Below are 23631 nucleotides of genomic sequence, written 5' to 3'. Positions count from 1 at the left end.
GCTCACCATTTTGCCATTTATCATCCTCTTTTACACCTAACACCTCCGTAACCAGCAAGGTTGGCTTCTGCAAAAGCAGGAAAGACAGAAATCTTCTCACACTCTTTTTGAATCAGAACCCCAGAGATGTACTGTCAAAATATATGTTAAAGAAAATCTTCCTTGTCATCCATCCTACCTTTGTTTTGTGGGAAATATGAAAAACAGATCTATATAAATCTTTAATTTTTCATAATCCTGGTAACTTGGAACTCCCTACACTCTGCCTTTACTGGAATAAAATATTTTTCCCTAACACAAACAAACCAAACCAAACTGTATCAGTCAAAGTTCTGTCTGAGGTTGTTCAGGCATCTCTTGAAGCAACTAGCAAATTAAACTCAGTGTCAGATGGGTAAAAGAGTTGATGTCTCCTAAAAGCCCCAAATACTCTTTTCCAGGGGATGTTAGTGGAATTGGCTAGTACTTGAGTTTACTGCATTTGGGATAAATGGCTGTAGCCCAGGCTACAGCAGGTAAAAAAGCTGCAACAGATCTCAAGGACATGTATTGAACAAGGATTGGAGGATCATTCTCACACCCTGGTTCTTTGAATTGATGAGCATTTGAATATTTGATATCATGTGAAGCAAGTCCAAGCAGAGTGACCTTAGAGCAGCCTTGAAGATGTTAGTTAGGATGCTCTTATCAAAGAAAGGGGTCTGAATACAAGTCTTCTCTCACATGAAAATTTTCCTTACAACTTGAATAGTCAACCATCATTATAAATTCTTCTGTATTTCCTGGCTTACTCTGCTCATATTACTTCATAAGATTAATTCAAAATACTCATGAGACACAGATTTTTTTTTTTCAAAAGGTAGAGTTGAAAGAAGAAAAACTTATCTGCCTTTAAACCTTCACTCCTTCCCATTGTGTTCTCCTCCTTTCAAATCCAAGAAAATTCCAGCAAAGCAGTTTAAGAGAAGATACAAGTACCTTCCACTTGTGGAGCATAGCACAGTAATAGGATCTAGGAAAGTAACTACAGTAAAACTGGACTTGTAAATTAATCCAGGTCAATATAAAAGTATAGTTAGATGTTCAGAGGTTAAGGAAGTCTTTTGAAGGAGATATTTAAACAAACATTCTGCTAAAAAATCTTAAACTTACAAGACACCCACTAAGCCACTTATAAGAGGTATTTCAGTGTATCATTTCCCAAAGATGTCACCATTTTACTGTGATCCCCTTCCTACAAAGCCCACTGATAACTTCTAATGCAGTCTGGCATTCCATTGTAGTAATTTTGGCTGGGATAGAGTTAATTTTCTTCATAGTAGCTCCCATGGTGCTACGTTTTTCCTTTGCAACCTGAGCAGTATTGCTAACACAGGGATGAGGTGGTTATTGCTGAACAGTGCTTGCAAAGTGTTCAGGCCTTTTCTGCTTCTCACATTGCTCTGTCAGCAAGTAGGGTAGGGGTGGGCAAGGAGTTGCAAGAGGACAGTGCTGGGACACTACATCCACAGTGCAAAATCCAAAGGGAAGGGCAGAACATGGTGCTGTCCCAGATTCTCTTTACTTATTTCTCAGATAGCCTATTCAGGTTTTTCACTGAGAAGAGTATTCTGTCCTATGACAAAAGAAAAAAAATTAATGCTTTTGAAGAACATGAATGGAACAGAAACATTCTTGATGGGCTATGAGAAGCAAGAAAATAAAGGCAGAAAGCTTCCAAGTAGTGAGGTTCTGCTGTAGACATGATTTTAGGCTTTCTTATTGCATCAGCTGAAGCTTGGAATTAGCAGACAAGGACAATGTGAAACTGTGATGGTGTGGAAGAAGGAGAGTAGCTGTTATTTTTAAAATTGTTTCTGGAAGAGAATGTGCTGAACATATTACTCAGTCTGAGTTTACAAAATTATCTGCTGTGTGTTAGGCAGAAATACTCTGTGAGGAATGTTTTCTGCACTGGAAGGAATTTGTACCACAAGTAAATTAGCAGTTAGGACCACTGGAGTTCATTTTAAAGAGAGCCTCCTTTGAAAAGCCCTGCCCCTCAGATAACCCCTCTTTGTTTCTCTCCCACATTACCTTTTCCTGCTGTGCTCTACAGCCAGATTAAAGGATCAACAGGAATTGAAATACTCCACAGTGCCACCTACTCATCCAGCAACTGGGTGGGTTTTTGTTTAGAGGAGTTGGAGTTTGACAGTATGTATCTGAGTGCATTAAGTTTGTCTGTGAAGCATTAGAAAAGAAATCCAGGCGTTCAAAGGGAAGGGAAATCTGCCTCCAGCATTTTTGTTTGTTTGTTTACTTTGGTGACAGAAGGATTTTTTAAGGGTTTCTTTTTTATGTCTGACTCTGTCTGCCACCACAGATAAGCTTCTGAATCACAGCAACAGAGAATGGCTGACATTTTTCCTGATGTTGTTGGAAAGAGACTAAGAGAATTGGTTTGTTATCTTTATTACCAACAGATAACCAGCTGCTTCCCAGGAGGCACCAAAGATGTAATGCATTTCACAAAGCAGAACCATTAAATATTTCCTTCAAAGAACCACAGAATTGTTAGGATTGAAAGGCACACCTTGAGATCATCCAGTCCAACCCCCCTACCAGGGCCAGGTCACCTAAAGCAGGTTATACAGGATCACAAACAGATGAGTTTTGAATGTCTACAGAGAGGGAGAATACACGACCTCACTGGGCAGCTGTTCCAGTGCTCTGCCACCCTCAGTGTAAAGTTCTTCTTCATATTGAGGTGAAACTTCTTATGTTTTAGTTTTTGGCCATTGCCGCCTACCCTGTCACTGGGCACCACAGAAAAGAGTCTGGCACCATCGTCTTGGCATCTGCCTTTGAGATATTTAAATGCACGAATGAGATCCCTTCTCAGTCTTCTCTAGACTGAATGCACCCAGCTCCTTTAGTCTCTCCTAATGAGAGAAATGCTCTAGATCCTTGATTATCATTGTGGACCTCCACTGGATCCTCTCAAGTAGCGCCTTGCCTTTCTTGTACTGAGGAACCAAGAACTGGACACAATACTCCAGCTGTGACCTCACCAGAGCCAAATAGAGGGGAAGAAGCACCTCCCTCGACCTGCTGGTCCCTCTCTCCCTGATGCACCGCAGGATACCACGGGCCCTCCTTCTGTGTAGGAAAGTCTCGGAAACCAAACCAGACCAGATGTACCAGAAAAAAAAATTAAAAAAAGAACAAACCCGGTATTTTTCCCAGAATTGGACAAAACCGCCCAAGTGGTGGGAGGAGAAGGAGGAGAGCGGTGCCTAAGGCCACCAGGTGGCAGCCCGGGACAGCTCCTCTCCGCTGGCTGCCATCGGCGTAGGGATGCGAGAGGCGCAGCCGAGCCGGTGCGGGAGGGCGACACGGAGACACCCGAAACGCGGTGTCACAGACGCCTCTCCGAGGGACGGGCAGCGGAGCGGGTGAAAAAATCGCCCTGACCCCTCGCAGAGCCACGCAGCACTCGATGAGGCCTTTCCAGTCTCGTTGCGTCTGAAAGGTTTTTGGTTTGGTTAGAAAGACATCATTAGTGGGATTAAAACGTAACCAGTGCTCAGAAGAGCCCATGGCAGTACAGGACAAGGTCCTGGACTGCGATAGAGCCTCTGTTTTCTAGTGCTCTGTTTTCTGTAGGTAATAAATCCTTTCCAAATAATAAAGATTTTTCAGGTTTTGTCATTGATCCCTTAAATGAGGTGTTCTCAGAACATACCAACACTTTCCTTCTCTCAAAATATGAATCCCTTAGGAAGCACTTACAGCATGTTTCTTTTAGAACGTTTGACACATTCTGTAATGGAAAGAGAAACAATACTAAACCTGATTACTAGAACTACAGCTAACAAAAGGTGCCCTGAGGGCGCAGTATGTTTCCTTATCGCTGTTATCAAGTAATACCAGAGCAAAGCAGCATGTCTCCATTCCCATTTTCTTCACTTTCCTTCCTTTCAACTTTGCAGTTTTAACCTGAGACAGCTCTGCCCACGTACTGTGTTTATACAGGTGATGAGTCAAGCTACAGGAGGAGTGAAAAAAAGTCATCCCAGCATCACAGTTCACTGGGTGGTGGTTTCTGTATGGCTGTTACCATAAATCAAATGGAACAACCTATCAGTGACACTTTTAGAAAGGGACCTGTTATGGATGTTGACTTTTTTAATGGCAAAAATTAAGAAGGGATGGGAAAAAAAGTATTGCAAAAAACCCACACAGGATATCCCCTCAGAAAGAGAACAGTCTGGCTATGTGCCATGCAATACAGTATGGTTTTCCACCCTTTTTCTTTCTCTCTTCTTCAGAGGTTTTCTACAGAAAGCAATTTTTCTTTTATCAGTGCTTCTTTCTCTTTCCATCTTACTATTCTGGAAGATTTGTAAGAGGAGATTAAACCTGGCCTAAGGTCAACACTAGACCCTATTTACCATGAAAGCAGTTATTGTGTTTGCTTCATCAGGGTTGTCTTGGTAGTTTCCTCAGCATGTAGGCAAGGTCACCACAGGAGGGTCCCAAAATTTCTTTTTCTTCTGAGCAGATCTCAGCCTGGGATAAGAGGCAAGTGTAGTTTTAACAGGAGCTTCTGTGAATTACAGCTGTCATATAGGGTAATGTACATAATTACAATGTAAGGGATAAATTAGTCAGAACATCATAACTAAATATTCTGACAAATAGCAAGGCTGCCATAGTCCTAGTAATTTAGTTTTCATGGGTGCAAGCAATTTATTTTCTCAGAATTCTGGTCCAAGATGGAATTTAGACTGCAAAAACAGTAGGATGTCTATGTAATTGAAAAGAAAATGTTCTCTATTTTTGAAAAGTATTTTTTATTCCTTCCAGAATGACTACAGAAGAAGAGGCCCTACCCGATCTAGGCAAAACCTTTGTTTTTCTAAAAGCTGGCTGCTTGTGAGGTCAACAATCAAAAGTAGAGGCTGAGTGTATCACTGCTCAGAAGTACATGCTGGTCCCTCTGCCTGCTCACTTCTCTGATTTCCACCATCTCCACATGGCAAGCTCTCCCAGGCCCTTGCTTCTGGAGTGCTCCCTAGGCACTGCCATGATGAAGTCAATGCTATGTGTTCAGACTGAAACCCAAAGAAAACTGTGCCTCAGATCCTAATGGATTCAGATGAGGAGAAAAGAAAGGGAGTAATATCCTGCCCTCCTCAATGGTGCTGTGTGAGAACAGAGCAAGGGCAGCAAACACCTCCTGCAGCTTGCCAATTCTCTTTTCTGAGTCTGAAGGAGATCTATAACATACATGGGAAAAATTTGTTCTGGGATAGGAACTGCAAAGTAAATGTTTACCTTACATTTGAAGAGCTGATTCATCCCAGCAAGAGAAGTTCCATTTTTGGATCCACTGTTCTGGGCACTAGCTACCCTGATGTGGCCACTGAGCTAAAACCGATCTTGGCAAGCACAGTGTCCAGTTTGAAAACAGCACAGTTACTTCCAAAGGCAAATTACATGCAAAGCTACAGCAGAGAAGGGTGACAGAAGCATTAACAAAGCTCTTCAGAAAAAAAAATAGTATAATGTGTATCCATTCCTTCCGAAATTTAAAATAAAAAAAATCCCAATATCTCCTTTGCAAAGTGCTCTGTAAAGCAGGATGTCCAGCAAAGGCAAAGCCTTGAGCAGGCACAGGGGCAGCATATGTTTAATGTCAGCTACAGTTTAAAACAGAGACTGCCCCAGAAAATGTTATTTCAGCCTTATTTTTAATGGAGTTATTGCTACCTTGGGAGTTTTAAGCATAACACATTGAAAATACCAGTCCCCCAGAAAGCAGATATATTGAACTCCACACAGATGTGGTTTTCTATACACTGGTTTCCTGTCTATCACCTCCTGAAAGTGTATCCTCTCTGCCTCCACTCAGCCTTCCCTTCTGTTGCTTTTGCAGCTCTTGTTTCTCCCCCTTCCTCCATGCCAGTCCTCCCTTTTACTTCCATTTTAGCCAGGCAATTCCTCTCCCCACTGGCTTCCCATCTCCTGTTAAATGCTCATCTCATGTTCATTTCTTCCCCTAAATCCCAGGGATAGGTCCCCACAGAGCTGTGCCCTTCTTTATGTCTCCTCTTCCTTACATGGTTCTCCTTGGTACAGCTTTTCTACTTAAAATAATCTAAACTGTTTTCCCCTACATAAAGAGGCCTTTGTTCCTCATGCTTCTGTGAATGTACGTGCCGTGAACTACCACCCTCTCTCCTCCCAGCTAACTACATCTCCTTCCCAGACTTCTCCTTCCCTTTCTGTAGGCATTCCCAACACCAGCCAGCTATGCTGTTTCCTCATTTTTGTGCCCTTTCCAGCGTTCCTTTGCAACCCCGCTCTAAGCCATTTCTCCCAGAGGTTCATCCTCAACATTTAATAATTATCTTGGCCACTCAGGCTTGTGTCTTCCTCCACTTTCAGAAGCTGTTTGAGCAGTTTTGTCTGAGAGAGTGGAACACATTAGCTGAGAAAATAGAAGAAGAAATAGGGAATCTATCAATGAAGAAAGCAAATGTATGACTTCTGAAAGATCTGAACTCTTCATATACTCTTCCTGCTTTCTCACAAAAATAAATTGCTCAGAAGGACTAGGGTAGACTTTCACTTCTGAGACCCCCTAAGAGCAGAGACCCTTGGGGTACCCTAGTAGGCAGAGCCATTCCAGGGTGCAGAGGCTGAGCATGGAAAGGAAGGACCAGTTTATCAGGATAGTGGCAAGCCCCTGAAGATAAAACTCTATAGAGGGGTGAGACTGGGGTAGAACAGCAGCTAAAACTCAGTTCTCAATAAGTAACTGAAATGTATAATTACACAAGAGTACTGAATAGATGTTTCTGTTAATCTGTGATCCGATAATCTTCTTTCATTGCCACTTAGCAACAGAATTACAAACTGAGGATGGAAAGCCAGGTTTACTTAAAATTCCTCTCTTTGATGGGCAGAGATGAAAAAAGATCCTTATCCAGGCAGGCACAGCAAGTTTTCCAGGTATTGGTCATATTGTGCCTTTCAGCACTATTATGCAGAGACCTGAACTTCAAGTTGCCCAAAGTCCAGCTCAGGTAGAGAAATAGAATTGTTTATAAGAAATAGCAAATTTTACTCACAGAAACTCAGGATTAATCCAAGCACACACATCCACAGTCTCCATTAAAATCATACATCATAAGAAGGGGGAATGTGGAAGAAAGGACTGAAATGGGCCAAAGCTGCTGCACTGGAAATTACTCTTTACTACTGGGTCAAACAGCAGTCATAATTTTGGGGGATCCACAGTGTCACAGAGATGTTCAAAGAGTGGTGCAGGAAGCTGCTATCCTACTGCAGTGGTCCCTGCCCAGAGTCATTGACCCTCATTGTTCCATCCTTAAGAGACACTCTACACCCAACAGAATGCCAGCCTACCTCAGCCTTCTCCTAGATTCAGCTATTTTCATAAACATCACATAAAGTGTTAGATTTAGGTGCCTCTCTTCTTTCCATCACCTTCTTACCTTTTTTTTTTTCCATGTCTTCTTACCTTTTTTCTTTTCCTGTGCTTTTTTGACTACAGAGTTGAGCAGTCAGATAAGATACCATCTTTCGCAATGTTGCTATGAGTCTGGGGGCAGAGGCAGCTAAAAGAAATGCTATAAGCTGCTTAACTGTCAGGCTCAGCCATGTCTTGGAATGGCTGATGAGACTGCATGCCCTGCTTGACATTCAGCAGATTCTTCCCCACAGTCCAATTCAGATGCCTTTTCCTTCGCATGTGTCATGATCTGTAGAGACAGGACTCCAACAATGACAGCTTCCTCCCACCTTGAGGAATTTGTTGCCTGTACTGTGGAAAGGATGGGCTCCCATCCCAGTAGTGCTGCCCAGTAGCAGAGAGAGGGGAGGCATTCCAGCCAAAGGGCAACAGACCCAAGCGTGCTGTTAAAATGAGAGTTTGAATTAATATTTACATTTTAAAAGGATTAACTTTGCTTTGCTGGGTTTATCTTCAGCCAAGGACGTGACCTTTTTGTTTTGTTTTGTTTTTACAGTAATGTTTTGCTCTGAAACTGAGCAGCCAAGACCTGTCTATGCCAGACACGTGAACCCTGTTTAAGAGTCCGTTTGTACCACAACATGACTTTGCTCCAGATTGTTGGAGCTCTTTATTCCAAGGTCAAACCAACCATGGTGTCATGGGTCTGTCCAAGGGGGCTGCAGAACTCCAGGACTGCTGGGTGCCCTGCTATGGGCCACAGAACAGGGTCCCCTCAGGAAAGTGTTGATAGGCAGCCTAAGAGGAATGGCAAAATAGGGCACTTGGCTACCTCTTCTCTACTATTTTGGGTGGCTGGGTGAAAGAAACAGATGAGGAATTCTGGCTTTCAAAAGACCCTAGGGGATGGTTTCTCAAAGCACTTACAAAGGAATTACACCAGTGTTGGTAGATTTTACTAGAGTACTTATGGAACTCTGAAGGAAATAGGCCCACCATCCACAAGTCAGTTGGGTGTATGCAGCGTGCAGTTGTGCAAGCACTGAAGCCAGAGTGGGGGGAAAAAGTCTCTTATGCTACGTATAGATCAGTGTTTTCATGCACTGAGATTTTCCCAACTTCTGCATGCCAGCTCTGAGTGCAAAAAAAAGACAAATTGCTCAACAGAAAGGAGTGTGACTAACAGTTACACACTTCTGCTATTTACAGCCTTCCTCACATAATGGTACAAAGAAGGAGCAAAATTAATATGTGTTTCTCTTTTTATGTGACTTTTTGTACTTTGTGGATGAACTTCAATAGACTCATCAAGCTGATACCAATAAAAGATCTGCAATTCTGTCTATAGTCAAATATTTCCCAGATAATAGTTGCAGGCTGGAGTTATTTGCTGGTTTTTCTGACCTTAGGCTATGCTTCTTTCACCATTTTTCAAAGACTAAAGCAGCTACTTGCTGAGTATCACCTTTAAAGAAAAAGATAAAATTTGCTTTTTCCTGTCACCAGGAGTCCAATAACTAATGATGTCAAGCTCACTGAAAATCATCAGGACAAAGAAATAGCCAATAATGAAGTCTAATACTGAGGACAGAAGGAATCTTTTAAATTGTGTGAAGGAAAGCAAAATAAAGAAAGTCATTGCAAGTGCATAAATATGTTGTTCTCTATTGTGGGAGAATGCTAGTTAGCAAGGCTGGGTAAGGATTTTGATCTGACATTTCAAAGGATGCCTTTTGAGGCATTCAAGAATTTCTAAGGACTTGTCTGTTTGGCCACACTTGAGAGTTTGTTAAGACAGAATATGAACATAAATTTGGCAACTGTTCTGCTAGGTGTGGACAAGCTGCTGGCCTCGATGCCTTTTCTGGCTACATGAAAGGGATTAAAATTCTTTTGAATCATGCTTAGATGAGAAAATCACAGAGATGAAGGGGATTAAATGAATTTAGTTTACCAGTACATATTTCCCTAAGCTGGTTTCCAGTAACTCCAATATCATGGGCTGTGATGCACTTTCAGGGATGCTGTGCACTGCATCATGTAGTAGTGAAGGGACCATAGTGCTGTCCTACAAACAGGGAAGGCATCACCTGGCCTCCTTTAGGGCAGAAGGCCTCATGCAACCCCCACATCAACTTTGCATGAACACTGAGGTGATGAGGAGCAGGAGAAGTCCATGAACTCTGAGCTGGGAACTGCTGCTAGAAGGGCCAGTACAGCAATGGTAGTTCATACTATAAGAACTCCAGATTTTCTTGGATCACTTTAGTCAAAGAACAATGAATTCCTCAGAGATTTGAAAAACGCAAACTCAAACCGTGGGGAGAAAAATGTCCCAAAAGTAAAATACATCCTAGGAATGTTTTACTGTGACATTCTACAGCATAATCTGCATTATAGAATTTATAGATTTTAGAGTGAAGCAAGAAGAGTTTGGACTCATAGCATGAATATGAAGGACTTCTATTGAAGCTAAGCCATTGATATGTAGCATTCAGTGGACAAACATCCAGCATCAAGGGATTCTTAGGACAGCTCTGCTACCAGCTGGAATTGGTGTAAGCAAGGATAATGATTTATCATGAAAAGTTGCTTGACTTCCACATTTCTTTTTCATAAGCAGTGAGAAAAATTCCTCAATGGCTCCATTCTCATCCAGCACTGTGGATCACTCCACTTGGAATATATTTATAAAATATTTCAAATCACTATGTGGACTGCAGGTTTGTAACACAAGCTGTTGGGCGTCAGGAAGTCCAACTTCCTACCTGTTTGACATGAATACAGGTACTAGTTATTTTTCCTAACTCTAGCAGAGACCTGACTGGCTGCTGTAAGCCAGCTGCTCTTTCACCCCCTGGACACTACATACTGCATGACACATAGAGGGTCTGTTGGATAAGGTGGTTGTCGTTCTGCTTGAGTTTGTCCTAAAAACACAACTGGTCTCTGCTTTCTTACCATTATTGATAAAGCATACCTGGATGCAGAAAAAGTCTGCATGGTATGTGGTGGGCCAGTGGACTATGCAGACCAAGAAAGACAAGCTCTATGCTTCCCAGAAAAAAACATACGTGGACACAGAGCAGAGATAGAATGCACACCTCAAATTCAAAAGAAGACTTTGTAATAGCTGCAACTGTAGATCTAAAACAGTCGCACAACAGTCATAGATGCAGCTAAGTTGTAGGATCAGCTGATATTTATTTTATTTTTGTGCTACAGGAGGTGTTTTGAACCTAGTTCAGAGACTGGGAGCAAAGACTTCTATTTTTTTCTGCAGCAAGTGTTGCATTCAGCTATTCACAAGTTTGCACTCTATAAACTGAGCATGTATCTTTTGTATGATTAGACTCAGTCCTCAGTTCGGCTGGCAATAGGTAAAGGGGGATATAACCACAGAGGTTAATCGTCGAGAAGTATACACGTTGCCTTTGTTCAACCATTTAAAGCAAAAATCTGTGTTTGCAATTATGTAAGGCTGGCAGCAGTTCATGCAGAAAGCATGTTGGAGAGTTTGTATATTTATATATATGAAAGCATAGAGAAGATAGATTTTTCCTTACTGCCAGTTATCTCCTGTTGATTCATGTATTCCACTGAATTTCAAAGTGTACAAATTATTTTTGTCCCACATAGTACAAAACTAGCCCAATTTATGTGCAATATGATGAGAAGCACTAAGAATCTCTAAGATACTCATATTCTTTATAGGATGCCTCCACCAAGTATTTCCTATCATGGTCACAAAGCTAGCTCTCACATCTACTACATGGATAACTAACAAGATCTTTTAGCCCAGGGAAGCTAGTGTAAAAGCAATGGTTGTTCTACAAGAGCTATTAACTCCTCTTCTGCTTGTGCATCACACTGCTGGTTCTGCAGAATAGAAGTGTTTAGCCCTTCTTCAAGTTTTGTCCTTGAAATGTTGCAGTATATTTTATTCTTGTTCATAAAAGTTGAGGAAGAGCAAAAAGACAAAAAAGAAAAAGGAAACAAAACCCACAAGAAAATCCAGATGTTATTAATGTACTACACATGAGTGTTATGATCTGCTCTGTTCCTGCCCTTTTGAAATATCTATTTCTTTTTATCCCTGAAAAGATACAAGATTATTTCCTGTCAGATCCATTTTCATGCAGTAGACATTTGTTTTTGTCAGACCAGTGACATTGGTAAATGTACTTGGAAGCTGATACAAAAGTTCAGTGAAGACTGTGGTAGATACAGGAACGCTGTTTATGAGATAAAATGATTAGTACAGCATTTCCTCTGAGCTTTTGGCAGGAAGCAGTCACCAGTTCAATTAATAAAAAGAAAGGCATAAGCGTGTCACTGTCACTGTAACTTGGTAGCTTCCTGCTCAACGTCATGCCCAGGGTATTTTATTCTAGGGCAGATGAGGATCTTATTCCAAGCTGGGGCAGATTAATACGGTCTGGTTAGCCCAGGACATGATAGAGTACAATGGCACTTATGGACACACCAGCAACAATTCACACTGAAGCTGCATCCAGATGAGTCTGTGTGGTGATCTACTATCTATACTGATCTCCACTAAAGAAAGATTGGAGTAATCCAAATGACATTATAGGATGATTAGCCATCAAACAATTGCTAATTTGGCCTTGTGCAAATTTGAAGAAGCTTTCGAGAAGACTACCCAGGTGGCTCTGCATGATGGAAAAACAGGCATTTCATCATACTTATTTCTATTCAGGTACCAAAATGAAGTGCCTTAGACTCACCATTTTGCAATCTTAAGCAGCAAGATGCTGAGCAAAGTACAGAGCTGCAATAGCTTAGCAAATATATATAATCTAAGAAAAGATTATAATTTAACCCTACAGAACCTTTTTTGGTCATTATAACTAGAGGAAGATTTTTCTTACCTGATCTAATTAATCTTTTGACATCTGCAGTCCACTGAGAATAAATTGACAATTTATGGGAATTCACTTTATTAATGTCATACATTCCCAAAAGAGTCTAGCCAAGACAATATGAAAATAGTGACTTCTGTTAATGTTTTCTTTGCCATCAGAAACATTTGCATCATGTTGTAGATTTACTGCGTACGTCTCACTGACAGAAGGGCTCAAAAAAGAAATTTATAATATAAACCACATAATCATTTTACTAATGAATAGATTGACCTTTAAAAACATTGGTCTCGTGGAAGATTCAAGCATCTTTCAGCCACAGGAAATGTTAAGGCATCAGGGCTTGCAAGAGGCTATTCAGTTAGTTTTGTGGGTAAACTGAATTGTTGTGGGGTTTTGGGTTTTTTGGGGTTTTTTTTGCAATAACTTTTCTAGACTAATAAATTAGGATGTAGACATGAATACATATTAAAGATGAATAACAGAAGTTTGTTTCCGAGGGATCACAGGGACTGTACGGGTAGCTAATGAAGTAGTAATGATCGGTGCCCAGTGACCTTGGAGTTTAAACACTTCAGAGCAAACGCCTGTTGAGATGAGCAGCTGCCACGTGAATTCACACACTACAAATGCCCTAAAGCAACAGTCATCTATTTAGATGGGTTTGTTTTCTTTTACGCTGGGCTATGTCCCAGGATGCTCCCTGGACATAACCTTGAAATGATAAACCTGTGATTTTTTATATCCTAACAGTATACAATTCCTCAATTTTTAGTTAACTGGCTTTGATTTAGGATAAAAAATAAAGATGATATTCTTACTTTTCTGTTTAAGATCAGTAGTGTATCCTTACTTTCCATTAAAATAGACACTGTTAGTCCTGTGAAAAAAGAAGTCTGAGAATGATCATTAAAACTCTAAATACAGACATACTCCTCAGAGAAAATGAAATGGCAGCAGGAGGCTGACAAACATATAAACACCACACATACCTGAAATGCCACCATTTTTTAATGCCATTCTTTACAAATTGAAGTTCATGCTCAAACTTGAACCTCCTTGGGCACATTTATTAATTAGAAAAGCATTATCCCTGGCTTTGCAGAGAGGGGAAATGTTATATAATTAGCAAATAGTGAAAGCAACAGAAAATTTCTCACTGGCTTCAAGCAGTTACCGCATTGAGCACTCTACTGACCTGCCAGAGCTCTGCCACAGCAACTCAGCTGGCAGACACATGAAGTAAAACTCGAAGAATTCTTGACTCTAGTTCAGAAAATTCAGGCAAACTTCTTTGAGATGTAAATCTCAGGTCTTTTCCTGTAAGCCCCTATGGAATGTTACTCCAGAGAAGTGAAAGGAAGGTGTCACATTCAGATCTTTATACTATAGAAAGGATTTTTTCAGAGCCCAGGCATTCATTAATTCTTTGAACAGTACTAGGGAATTCTATCCAGATTACTGAATGGCTTACCATCTATCAGCCCCTTTCATTCCAATGTCACAGGAGAAGCTTACAGATTTTATGGTCAAAGTTGGGTATTCCAGCCTGTCTGAGCATTTTGTCATCTAGAAGCAGTTGGCTTTCTAAATAAAGTCAAATAGAAGGGAATTCAGCAGAGAATAAGGAGCTTATCTATGTAAAACAAGCCTAAGTGTGTAAGACTACATGGAAGAGAGAGAAAAATACTGTAGCACACTGGGAAAATCCTTGACAAAAACAAGAGTATTAGCGGGACATGTTTGCTCTTGACCTGAACACTGTAATGCTTCCAAACAGGGAACATGCTTTCATTAGAAATAGGCATTAATCCTAATTCTTCAGAGATGAACTTCAACTGATTTGGAATTCAGATAAGCCTTAAAGCATTCACATATTTGAGGATTATCTAATTTTTTCCATAACTGGGGGTCTCATACTTCTTGGCTTTCATAAAGCTGAGGTTACTGTGCACACCAGGGACTCTTTACCATTCTCTTCTCCAGTCCCTTAATCACCCTGTATTCTGGGTGAGCACCCTTCTCCTGGGTTTTGTATATACCCTAGACCCCAGATAGCCTTATGCTATCTCTGTATTAGCTATGTAACCCTCCTGCTTCTTTCACACCAGAATTCCTAAATATCTCTTTCTGATGAGTTTTCAGTCAGTTGACTCTGTTTATTCTTTTCATACAAAAGGGCTTTTATGCTACTGCTCTGTGCTAAGACTCTGTGTTGCACCACTTTCCTTGCAACAAGTATCCTGTTAATGTCTGGGAGCTGCCCTGTTTCCTGCTCTTCATGGCACCTTCCCTACTCCCTTCCGAAGGCCTAGTTTCTCAGCCCCACTTACATCTCAGGGCTCAGCCCCTTTTCATTTCACCTTCTTATATTTTTTAATCTGGGATAAATTATTTAGTTTACAATCTTCAGAATCCCATTGCAGAGAAAAGGTTTAACAGCAACAGACAACAGTCAATCAGCACTTGTTGGATGCTCAGCAGTTACCTATCCCTTTCTTCTCTTCCCTCCCACAATCATGTTTTGATTTTCCATTGAGGGAGAATCATCTTTTTCAGCCAGTTGTTCCAAATTCCTGAGCCCTCTCATATAATTTATGGAAGATATTACCATATTGTGATACTAAGTTGAGGATAACAATGGAAGAAGGAAAATCTACCTAGCATTGCTTTCATTAGGTCCACACGGGATTTTAATAGAATTCTGTATAAATTCTAGACTCTTCATGATCAGAGATATAAAAGACACTTTTTTTACCTTCTCACTGAGTTCACCTGTGTCTTAGAACTTACAGAAATAATCTAGTTGCATGCAAAATGCATGCATGGCAATTCACTCATACACAAATAATAATGTCTACTCAGACTGGTGCCGCTGTTAATAGTCATATTATCCCTGTCTGGGTGATGTATGGAATGGTGAGAGCTGGAAAAAAACAGCAAATGAAGGACAAGAAAAAAAATTCATTTTGGAGTGAGAATTTTTCATGTTCCTTATGCACTTTAAAATAGAGTTGTCAAAAAGTCAATATTATAAAAGAGGGAAGCAAAGTAGATATGGACAGCTGAAATGTACTATCCCTGTAGACCCAATTTTTCAGAAGCTGCTACTTGGAAGGAAAACCTAGGGGAAAATAATTTTGTTTTAAAGTAATTCTCCCATAGCAGAGCAATTTCTCATGTGGACAATTGCCAATATAATTAACTCCTTGGTATTATTTCTTTGCTGAACAGTTGATAGCAAAACACAAGATAGCCTACTTGCACTAGAATACAGATAACTTCTCTTCTAGACATACAAAGCTGTATTGCTTCAAAGAAATATTTACAAATAAGAGAAAAATAACAGACAAAACAGTTGGTACACATATCTAAGAGCAGAATTTAATTTTCTAAGATCTGAATACAATGCACAAGTGTTAGATTGCAGCATGATTTGTTATTTTGGAGACCTTGCATTGACTTTTCCATGCAGGCAAAGTGTGTGTAGAATGCTACCTATGTATCAGCCTGCTTTGCTGTAAGGACAAAGGGCATTTTGATCCCAGTTCAGGAGCTCAGAGTATTATAGATTTTTTTTTTCAAAAGCCAACTTTATTTGGAAAGAAGAACTGCATAAAGCAGCCTGAAGGCATGAAAGTCACTGGACAATGCCTACCATGATTTCTCTTTAAGACCTTCATCATAGTCTTATCCAAGTTAGGGGGCAAAAGTGCTTTTTCTTAGAATACCATGAAATCAATAAAAAATAAGTGTGCCAGCTACTGAGAAGTATAGACTACGGTTGTTTAGGACACAGGGAGAAGGAAATGTCAAACAGGGCTGTTTCATTGTTTTTCAACTACCACAAGCTACAGTATGGAAATTTTTATGTGATGCAGCTGAAGAAACCCAGGTATACCATGCCAACTCCCCCAGCTGACTTCTCCCAACTTAGGCTGTGGCTTAAGTTCACCACTGAAAAACCTCTGAAATGTACATTTCAGAGCATAACAATAACATTCCCAGCATAATAAGAGTTTGAAAACTAGAATGTTAGCCAGATGTTAACATAAGTTACCAGCCTATGATAGCTGCCTTGGCTCCTTCTCGGGTACCTCAGGCATGAGAGGACTCATGGCACTTTTCTGATATCTTTAGCTTCCCAAGGGGACAGATTCCAGTGACCAAGAGGAGACGTCAATGTCTACCTAAAGATTGGGCAAGATGAATCATTAGGAACTTCTGGTGAGTGGCAGATTTTGTCAGGTCCTTTGTAAATTAGGTCTCAAAAAAAAACATTGCTCCTTTCCAACAAGCAGGGGAACTGCTAGGGAATGTGTCTCCCACCAAGGACCCTTAGCACTGCTTGACCCAAACAACAAACAGTCTCCATCACCCATATACTGAGTCTGCATTCGTGTATCAGATCTGATCTTCAGAAAGCACTGAATACATTGAGAAGAAACAAGGGGCAGGCACAGAGAAGCCATTGGGATATTATGCACAATCTGAGGGCAAGGTAAAGAAGATGTCCTAGAACTGGTTGGATTTCTGGGTAAACAAAGGTCATTTGCGTTATTTTGTGGAGGGCTTTCTACGAGTCTAATCTCCCCAGGCAAGGGTCATGTTTGTGTCCATTACTTATTTTCTTTGCTCTAGTGATCCTGCAGTCCTTTCATTGACTTCAATGGCAGTGCTATTCATGGACTGACTCTAGGATTGGGCTATTTACTAAGCAAATAATCAGAATCAGCAGTTTTGGAGTCATATGGGCACCCAATAAGCAGCCTGTTTTGTTGTCAGATTGGCTATAAAATCCCAAATCCCCTCAGCTCCTAGCTGCTGGCACCAAGACTCACTAACAGCAAACAGAATGGCCTTTCACTCTGTGCTCTGTGTTTTCTTAGCTGGACTGGTATTTTTCTCTGAAGCTGCACCACTGGTGAGTTTTTTTGTATTCAAACCCAATCATTACAAGAATGATAATCTAGATTTTCTAGATGACTAGCATCCTCCTCATCCATGAAGTTCTGTAACCAACAGGCTTTGCTGCAATATTATTTTACTACTGTTTGGGTCTTTTTAAGTAGCATCATCAGAATTCTTACAACTATTTTTGCCATTTGCCCATCTGTTTTAATTTATTATGGAAGGGTAGGGGAACTAGCAGATGTGACCTTTTTTCTGGCTGTTTTTGTCTGTTCATGACTCACCTCCCACATCTTCAACAAAGAGGCAGCTTTACTTTCTTTACCAAACAAGTGCTATAAAACATTAAAAAATATTTTTGAAGTATGACTAAAGATTCGTTATAGTATAATGAATATTAAGAAAGGGATGTTCTTTCAACCTTAGGATGTCATAAGTATTTCTTTTTTGGTTTCCCTGGCTAACATACTCTGTCTACACTTGTAAGAATTTTCTATTTTCTTATTTGTGATCTCATTATAAAGGTATACTTTATAAAATTTTCCTAGGGCCATATGCAACTCTAAATATTCATCAAGCACTTTGTGTGTGCCTACATGTAATAAGGTTATCAGTATAAAGCTCTAAGATACTTGGCTTAAGAAATAGATGTTTGGGAACTAGCTTTGAATGGCAATTGGCAAAGAATTCTGTTTTAATTGAGTGGTTATTCGTTTTAATTGAGTGGTTATTCTGCAATTAGAATCCATCTTTTCTTTGAAAGGTTTTTGAAGGGCTGGTGAATAATTTCTATACAACTTCTCCTTTCCCCAAGGTCTCCCATGGCTCTGTTGATTCCAAATGCCCTCTTATGGTGAAAGTGCTGGATGCAGTCAGAGGAAGTCCTGCATCTAATGTAGCTGTTAAAGTTTTTAAACAGGCTGAGGATGGAAGCTGGCAGGACTTTGCTACTGGGTAAGTTGTGTGGTCTTATGGAGCCATTTTCAAGGGTAAGCAATTGAGAAAAATTTTGACCTTTCCCTTGCCTTGCATCTTAAACAAGGCTGCTTTCAGTGATACTCTTGACTTTTGCTGATGACACTTCTCTGAACCAGGTTTTCATTTATGATTGCAATTTTCTTCCTTTGGGGAAGCCACATTTCCCTCTGTTAGACCAGGTGAAAATATGAATGCAGTCCAGGAACACAATCTGTGAATACTCCTGTCAGATGAATAATATTTTGAAGTTACAGTACCTATCAAATACATATGGAAAAGTTACACTTTGTACAAATATCTATAGAAGAGTTTTTTTACCTTTTTGTTTGCTTGCTTTTACTTTGCTCATCCTCTTTATGGAATTCAGCAAATACACCTAACAACTGTTGAATTTGGAATAGTGGTATTTAAGGGGTGGGGGGAGTTCACATAGCAACAGCCACCTTTATTAAGAGGCTTGTTTAAAAATTACTTTGGCTAAAAATATGCAAGAAGAGATACTAGGTAAAAATATGCAAGAAAGGATTCATATTGAGGAAGGCTTTAGGGCACAGAGACCTGGGAAGCATGTGATTTGGATTCCATGTGAGCTGCTCCCATGACTAGCTTTGACCTTTTCACTCCTCACAAGTTTTTAGAAATTTAGGTCTTATCATGTAGTTCAAGAGCTGCAGTCACCAAACACAGCTTTCATGCAGCCTAGGTTGCAAATCATGAAAAAAAAGACTGCAGCATATTTGAAGTGGTTTTCCAACACTCTTTTTTTTTAACTCCAAAATAATAGTTCATGTTCCTAAGATATTTCCTCAAAAGTCTGCATCTGAGAGTATAGTTTATCTCAGTCCAGTGTGTATCCTAGGATTTCATAAACATCATTGTACAGACAATGTTGATTTAACCTGGCCACAATATATAACTAAGGTCCAGATAGTGAAAAAGAGGATAAGGGTTGCAGTCTAGGCTGGTGCTGTAGTAACTAAGCTGGAAAAGCACAGATTTTTTAACTTAACTGTCCATCTTACAACTGATGCTGGCAGTCCACATCCTATTAAGAATAAGCAATCATATTGTATTTATTACCCCACTCAGACAGAAATACAAGTGCTGTTCAGAAGGAATCACTTGCAGCATTTTTCTACCACCACTGAATGTAGAGCATCCTTTGCCTTGTGCTAAGCCCCTCCAGGCTCTGAATCACACACTGTCCTGTTGGCAGTCAAGGCAGCAGTAACGCTGAAGGCTTTCCTTGTGAGACCACTTGTCTTGAATGGCTACCACTTAATGACAAAAATAAAGAAAGTGCCATTAACTGCTGGTAGTGGGCATGCCTTTTCAAATGAACTCTTGTTTCCAGTTTCCCAGCTGTTCTGGATGGTTAATGTCTGCAGCTCTGGGTCAGCACCCATTAGGGAAAGCACCATTCTAGCTGCATTCAAATTTTTTTCAAATTAAAACTTTTTTGTCTGGATAAAGATTTCGAGACAGACACCATTTTTCTGTTTAATTGGTTTGTGTCTAGACTATCCAACTTGTAGGCAGAAGTATGTGGACTGCTAACTTGTTCTCTGAACACTTCTGCAGTATCTCAACACTTCTGTTTCACAGTTTCATGGACACTTGCCAATGAGTCCTTCCTCCTTTTAGTAAAACAATATCAATTAATCCAGGAATTACCAATTATACCAAAAGAAATCAGATGCGTTCACTTCACAAATTACCTGTGAGACATGTTTCAAATAGGGCTTGGATTCTCTGCAGGTTTAGTCTGCTCTGGATACAGTTGATTACACTTGTATTGGACCAGTGAGACTTTTGTCAGTGTTGACATAAGAAAACATGAAAATTAGCATGACATTTTCAATTCTGCTACCTGTTAATTTAAGCAAAAGGCCTGTCGTTCAGTCTTTTTCATTCACCGCCATTAACCAAAGATAACAAATAAACTGACAGTGACTGGGAAAAAAGCACTGATAGCACAACTGATTCTGTCTCAGATAAGCAATGCTTTCTTCCCTTCCTCTCTTCCTCCTCAAGCTTTTTTATTTTCTACATACAACAACAAAACAAACCAACAAACAAAGGTTAAAAAATCAGAAAGAGGGAAAAGAGATACACAGTGTTTAGGAGCTAAGTATATAAATATTTAAACAGCTGTCATACAAAGCTTGAAAATCTCCCTTTTCAAACAAATAAGGTGCAATGTCAGCTATACTTTCCCATTGCTTCTGGACTTCCTTCACCCACAATGTTTTGTTACTGAATTGGTCTGAGTTAGCTAACTGCCAACCTCCCCCAAGGGGGGGCAAAACCATCACAGTTACAAGACAAGTACGTAATCTCTGAGCTGGGAATTCCTGTTCCTCATTTATATGGTACCCAGCGGAAGAGGCTTTTGATCTCTGACCAAAGCATTGTAATTCACATTAATAAAATCTTATGACGCTAAATTGCTCTTTCAAGACACTACCACTCAGGATCACATAAAATCATATTAGTGAATAGGCATACAATCTATAGTCTCAATGCCAATATCTAGAGAACAAAATAATTTTCCACTAAAATTTTTTTTGTCTCCTTAATTTTATTTTGAGATTTGGCATCTTGCCTTTCATCACGACAGTCCTTTCCCTAAGACACTAACATTTGGTTCTACTGGGCACTTGGTACAATTTAAACATGATACTAAGAGGGACCTTAATCCAGCCACTTTTGATTTGTGATGTATATGGGTGAGTTGGTAGCAATAGCAGATTCTGCAATCTGGAAACATACACTACACAGAAGGAGGGAATAATTTCAGATTATTCGAAACTGCTCAATGTAGAATTTGGCACCTCTGCTATTTAATATGCCACACTGACTGTTTCTGATTAGCATCTAAATAAACATATAAAATATTTATGCAGATATTTTATCGTTACAGGAAAACCACAGAGTATGGGGAGATCCATGAGCTCACAACAGAAGAACAGTTTGTAGAAGGAATCTACATGGTTAAGTTTGACACCAGCTCTTACTGGAAGGGGCTTGGGCTTTCTCCATTCCATGAATATGCTGATGTAAGTAGTTGCAAAGATACTTAATAATCTCTATACACTGCCTGTGTAGTAGCATCAGCTGAAAAGAACAACTACAGTCCTTTAATACTGAAGGAGCAGCATCACTCAGTGAAATGGTTCACTGCCACATAACATTGGGCAAATAAAGGCAGTAAATAGCCAACTAAGCCAAAGGAAGTAGCCAACTTCCCTGCAAATACTGACACAGCTCTTCCAAAGTGGAGCTGTGCTCGTTCACCAATTCATACCAGCAGGGATATTTGTTCAAAAAGAGCTACATTCTTCAAAAGTAGACAAGAAAAAGGTGCAAATCTGTAATTATAGGAAAAACCAATACTTTCTGGTGTGCCTTTTTTTAAATGGTGTTCAGTACTAAAATATGCAATTAAAACAAGAAGGCAGAAAAATATCAAGAAATAACCATAGTGGGAAAGGAAAAATTGGCTATTTCATTGATACTCATATTTCATGAGTAGGCCAGCCATATAGTCATGTGCTCTCCCTCCTTTTGCTTTCAGGCCTATACTGATCTATTTTGTGTTCTATTCTACTACATGTACTTAGCACTTTCAAAAATCTGTTTAAATTCTTCAGGCTTAATGAGTCATTAAATTTGAGGGTCCCCAGTTTAAGTAGTCTGGAATGCCTTCTGGTAGTGTTCTCGCACATTTTAAACCACAAGTTTATGAAGGTCTGTGGAAGACTAAAACAAATGAGTGAAGCCCAAGTCCATAAAAGTCTGAGGTGCAGTTTGGGTGATTTAGGTCAAATAAACAAACCTCAAAAGTAATCTCTAATCATTTGGGTGTCTGAAAGTTGTAAGGGCTTCAACTCATAAGGTGCTTAAAAGTGCCTGGTTGAGACTGTTCCAGCTAGGCTGTTGAATAAGCTTTTCCTGGATGTAACAGCCTACAGGCCAACAAACTAGCCTGGGAAGTAAGTAGAGTTCAATGACTCTCTGTCTGTGTAAAAGGTAACTGAAGTCCTCACATCCCAAGAGCTTAGACTTTGACAGAACTGGAAAGCAGGAGAGAACTCTCTAGTCCTCTTGTAGAAAGTATGTTATAGTTTAGAAAAATAAATCAAGTAATAGGCTAACAAGAGCCAAAGAAAGCTGGAGCTTAACCCAGCTAACAACATTTTCTGGCAACTGGGTGTTCCAAGCTCCAAGGGACTGATTTGGAGAGCAGCAAATTAGAATTGTCTTAGGGCAAGGGTTTTCTCCTCATTCTGGTAAGTCCAACCACTCAGTTCTTAATGCAAGAACTGACTCATCTCCAGTGGTGTTAAAAACAGGAGGGGGCACTGAAGTACAGAAAGCAGCTTTGGGCTCCAACTTGTACTTTGTCTGAACACTTCAAATGGAAGTGGTATTTAAATTTACTAGGTGGAATTTCACTCTTGTCTTTCTTATTGGTCATTTGAGATACCTCCCCCTCATCCTCCCATTCCATATCACAAAGTAGTTGCCCAGCTCAGGTGTAGTTAGCTCCACCTAGCTTCACTGCACTAAGGCTCTTTGTGGACCTCAGTCCAAATCTCTCAAATTTCTCAGTCCTCAGCAAGCATCACAAAGTTATGGGGAGCATTACCCTTAAGTACTCTGCAGATAAAATGACATGTACTTCTTAGTTCTTAATATGGTAGTTTTGAACATATGTTGTTGATCATGATCACAAGTTTTCTCTTTTCCAGGTGGTGTTCACTGCTAATGATTCTGGTCACCGCCACTACACCATTGCCGCTCTCCTCAGTCCTTTCTCCTATTCAACCACTGCTGTTGTCACTGATCCCCAGGAATAAACATGTACTGTCCTTACACAAAAACTCTCCTCCACTCTAACTATCATAGGCTTTTAGGAGGAAGGTTTTTCCTACTGCTAATACATAACTTTTTTGCTACATTAGATTGTGGGTTTTTTCCTTTTTTTAACCTTGCAAACTTCAGACAAGTCAATAAAATATTACTTCTTTAAAACAGTTTTGACTCTGTTGGTGAAGTTTTATTGTGTTCTAAGGTATCATGACTTTTTTTTATTTGCATTGAAGTGTAAAGGACTTCTGAAAAACACACACAAGATGGCATCTGATTTTAGTTGTTACCTTCCTCCACCATCTTAAAAAGTCTCACCAATTGCACTGGCTCAAAATAAGAAACTTAGGGAGTAGTGTTACCTTACAAAAATATTACTAAATACATGTTCTCAAGAAAAGAAAGTCATTCATGCTACTCCTAGTTTACACATGGAAGAGATGGTCCCATTCTCTACTAGGTCACAGGGTAAGTAGGTGAAATTCTGAATACCTAGCAGCA

General features: G+C 40.0%; 1 protein-coding gene across 1 annotated transcript; it reads left to right on the top strand.

Moving 5' to 3' along the window:
• Nucleotides 1–17180: 17180 nt before the first annotated feature.
• On the top strand, nt 17181–23297 carry LOC139670965 (transthyretin). Its single transcript, XM_071553122.1, has 4 exons — nt 17181–17293; nt 18095–18234; nt 21182–21317; nt 23013–23297. The coding sequence occupies exons 1-4, from the start codon at nt 17225–17227 to the stop codon at nt 23118–23120; spliced, it is 453 nt and encodes a 150-aa protein (XP_071409223.1). The 5' UTR covers nt 17181–17224; the 3' UTR covers nt 23121–23297.
• The last annotated feature ends 334 nt before the right edge of the window (nt 23298–23631 follow it).

Source organism: Pithys albifrons, chromosome 4, assembly GCF_047495875.1.
Source record: "Pithys albifrons albifrons isolate INPA30051 chromosome 4, PitAlb_v1, whole genome shotgun sequence".
NCBI classification, from domain to species: Eukaryota; Metazoa; Chordata; class Aves; order Passeriformes; family Thamnophilidae; genus Pithys; species Pithys albifrons.
Note: the sequence above shows the minus strand (reverse complement) of the source record. Positions and strands in the feature narration are given on the sequence as shown.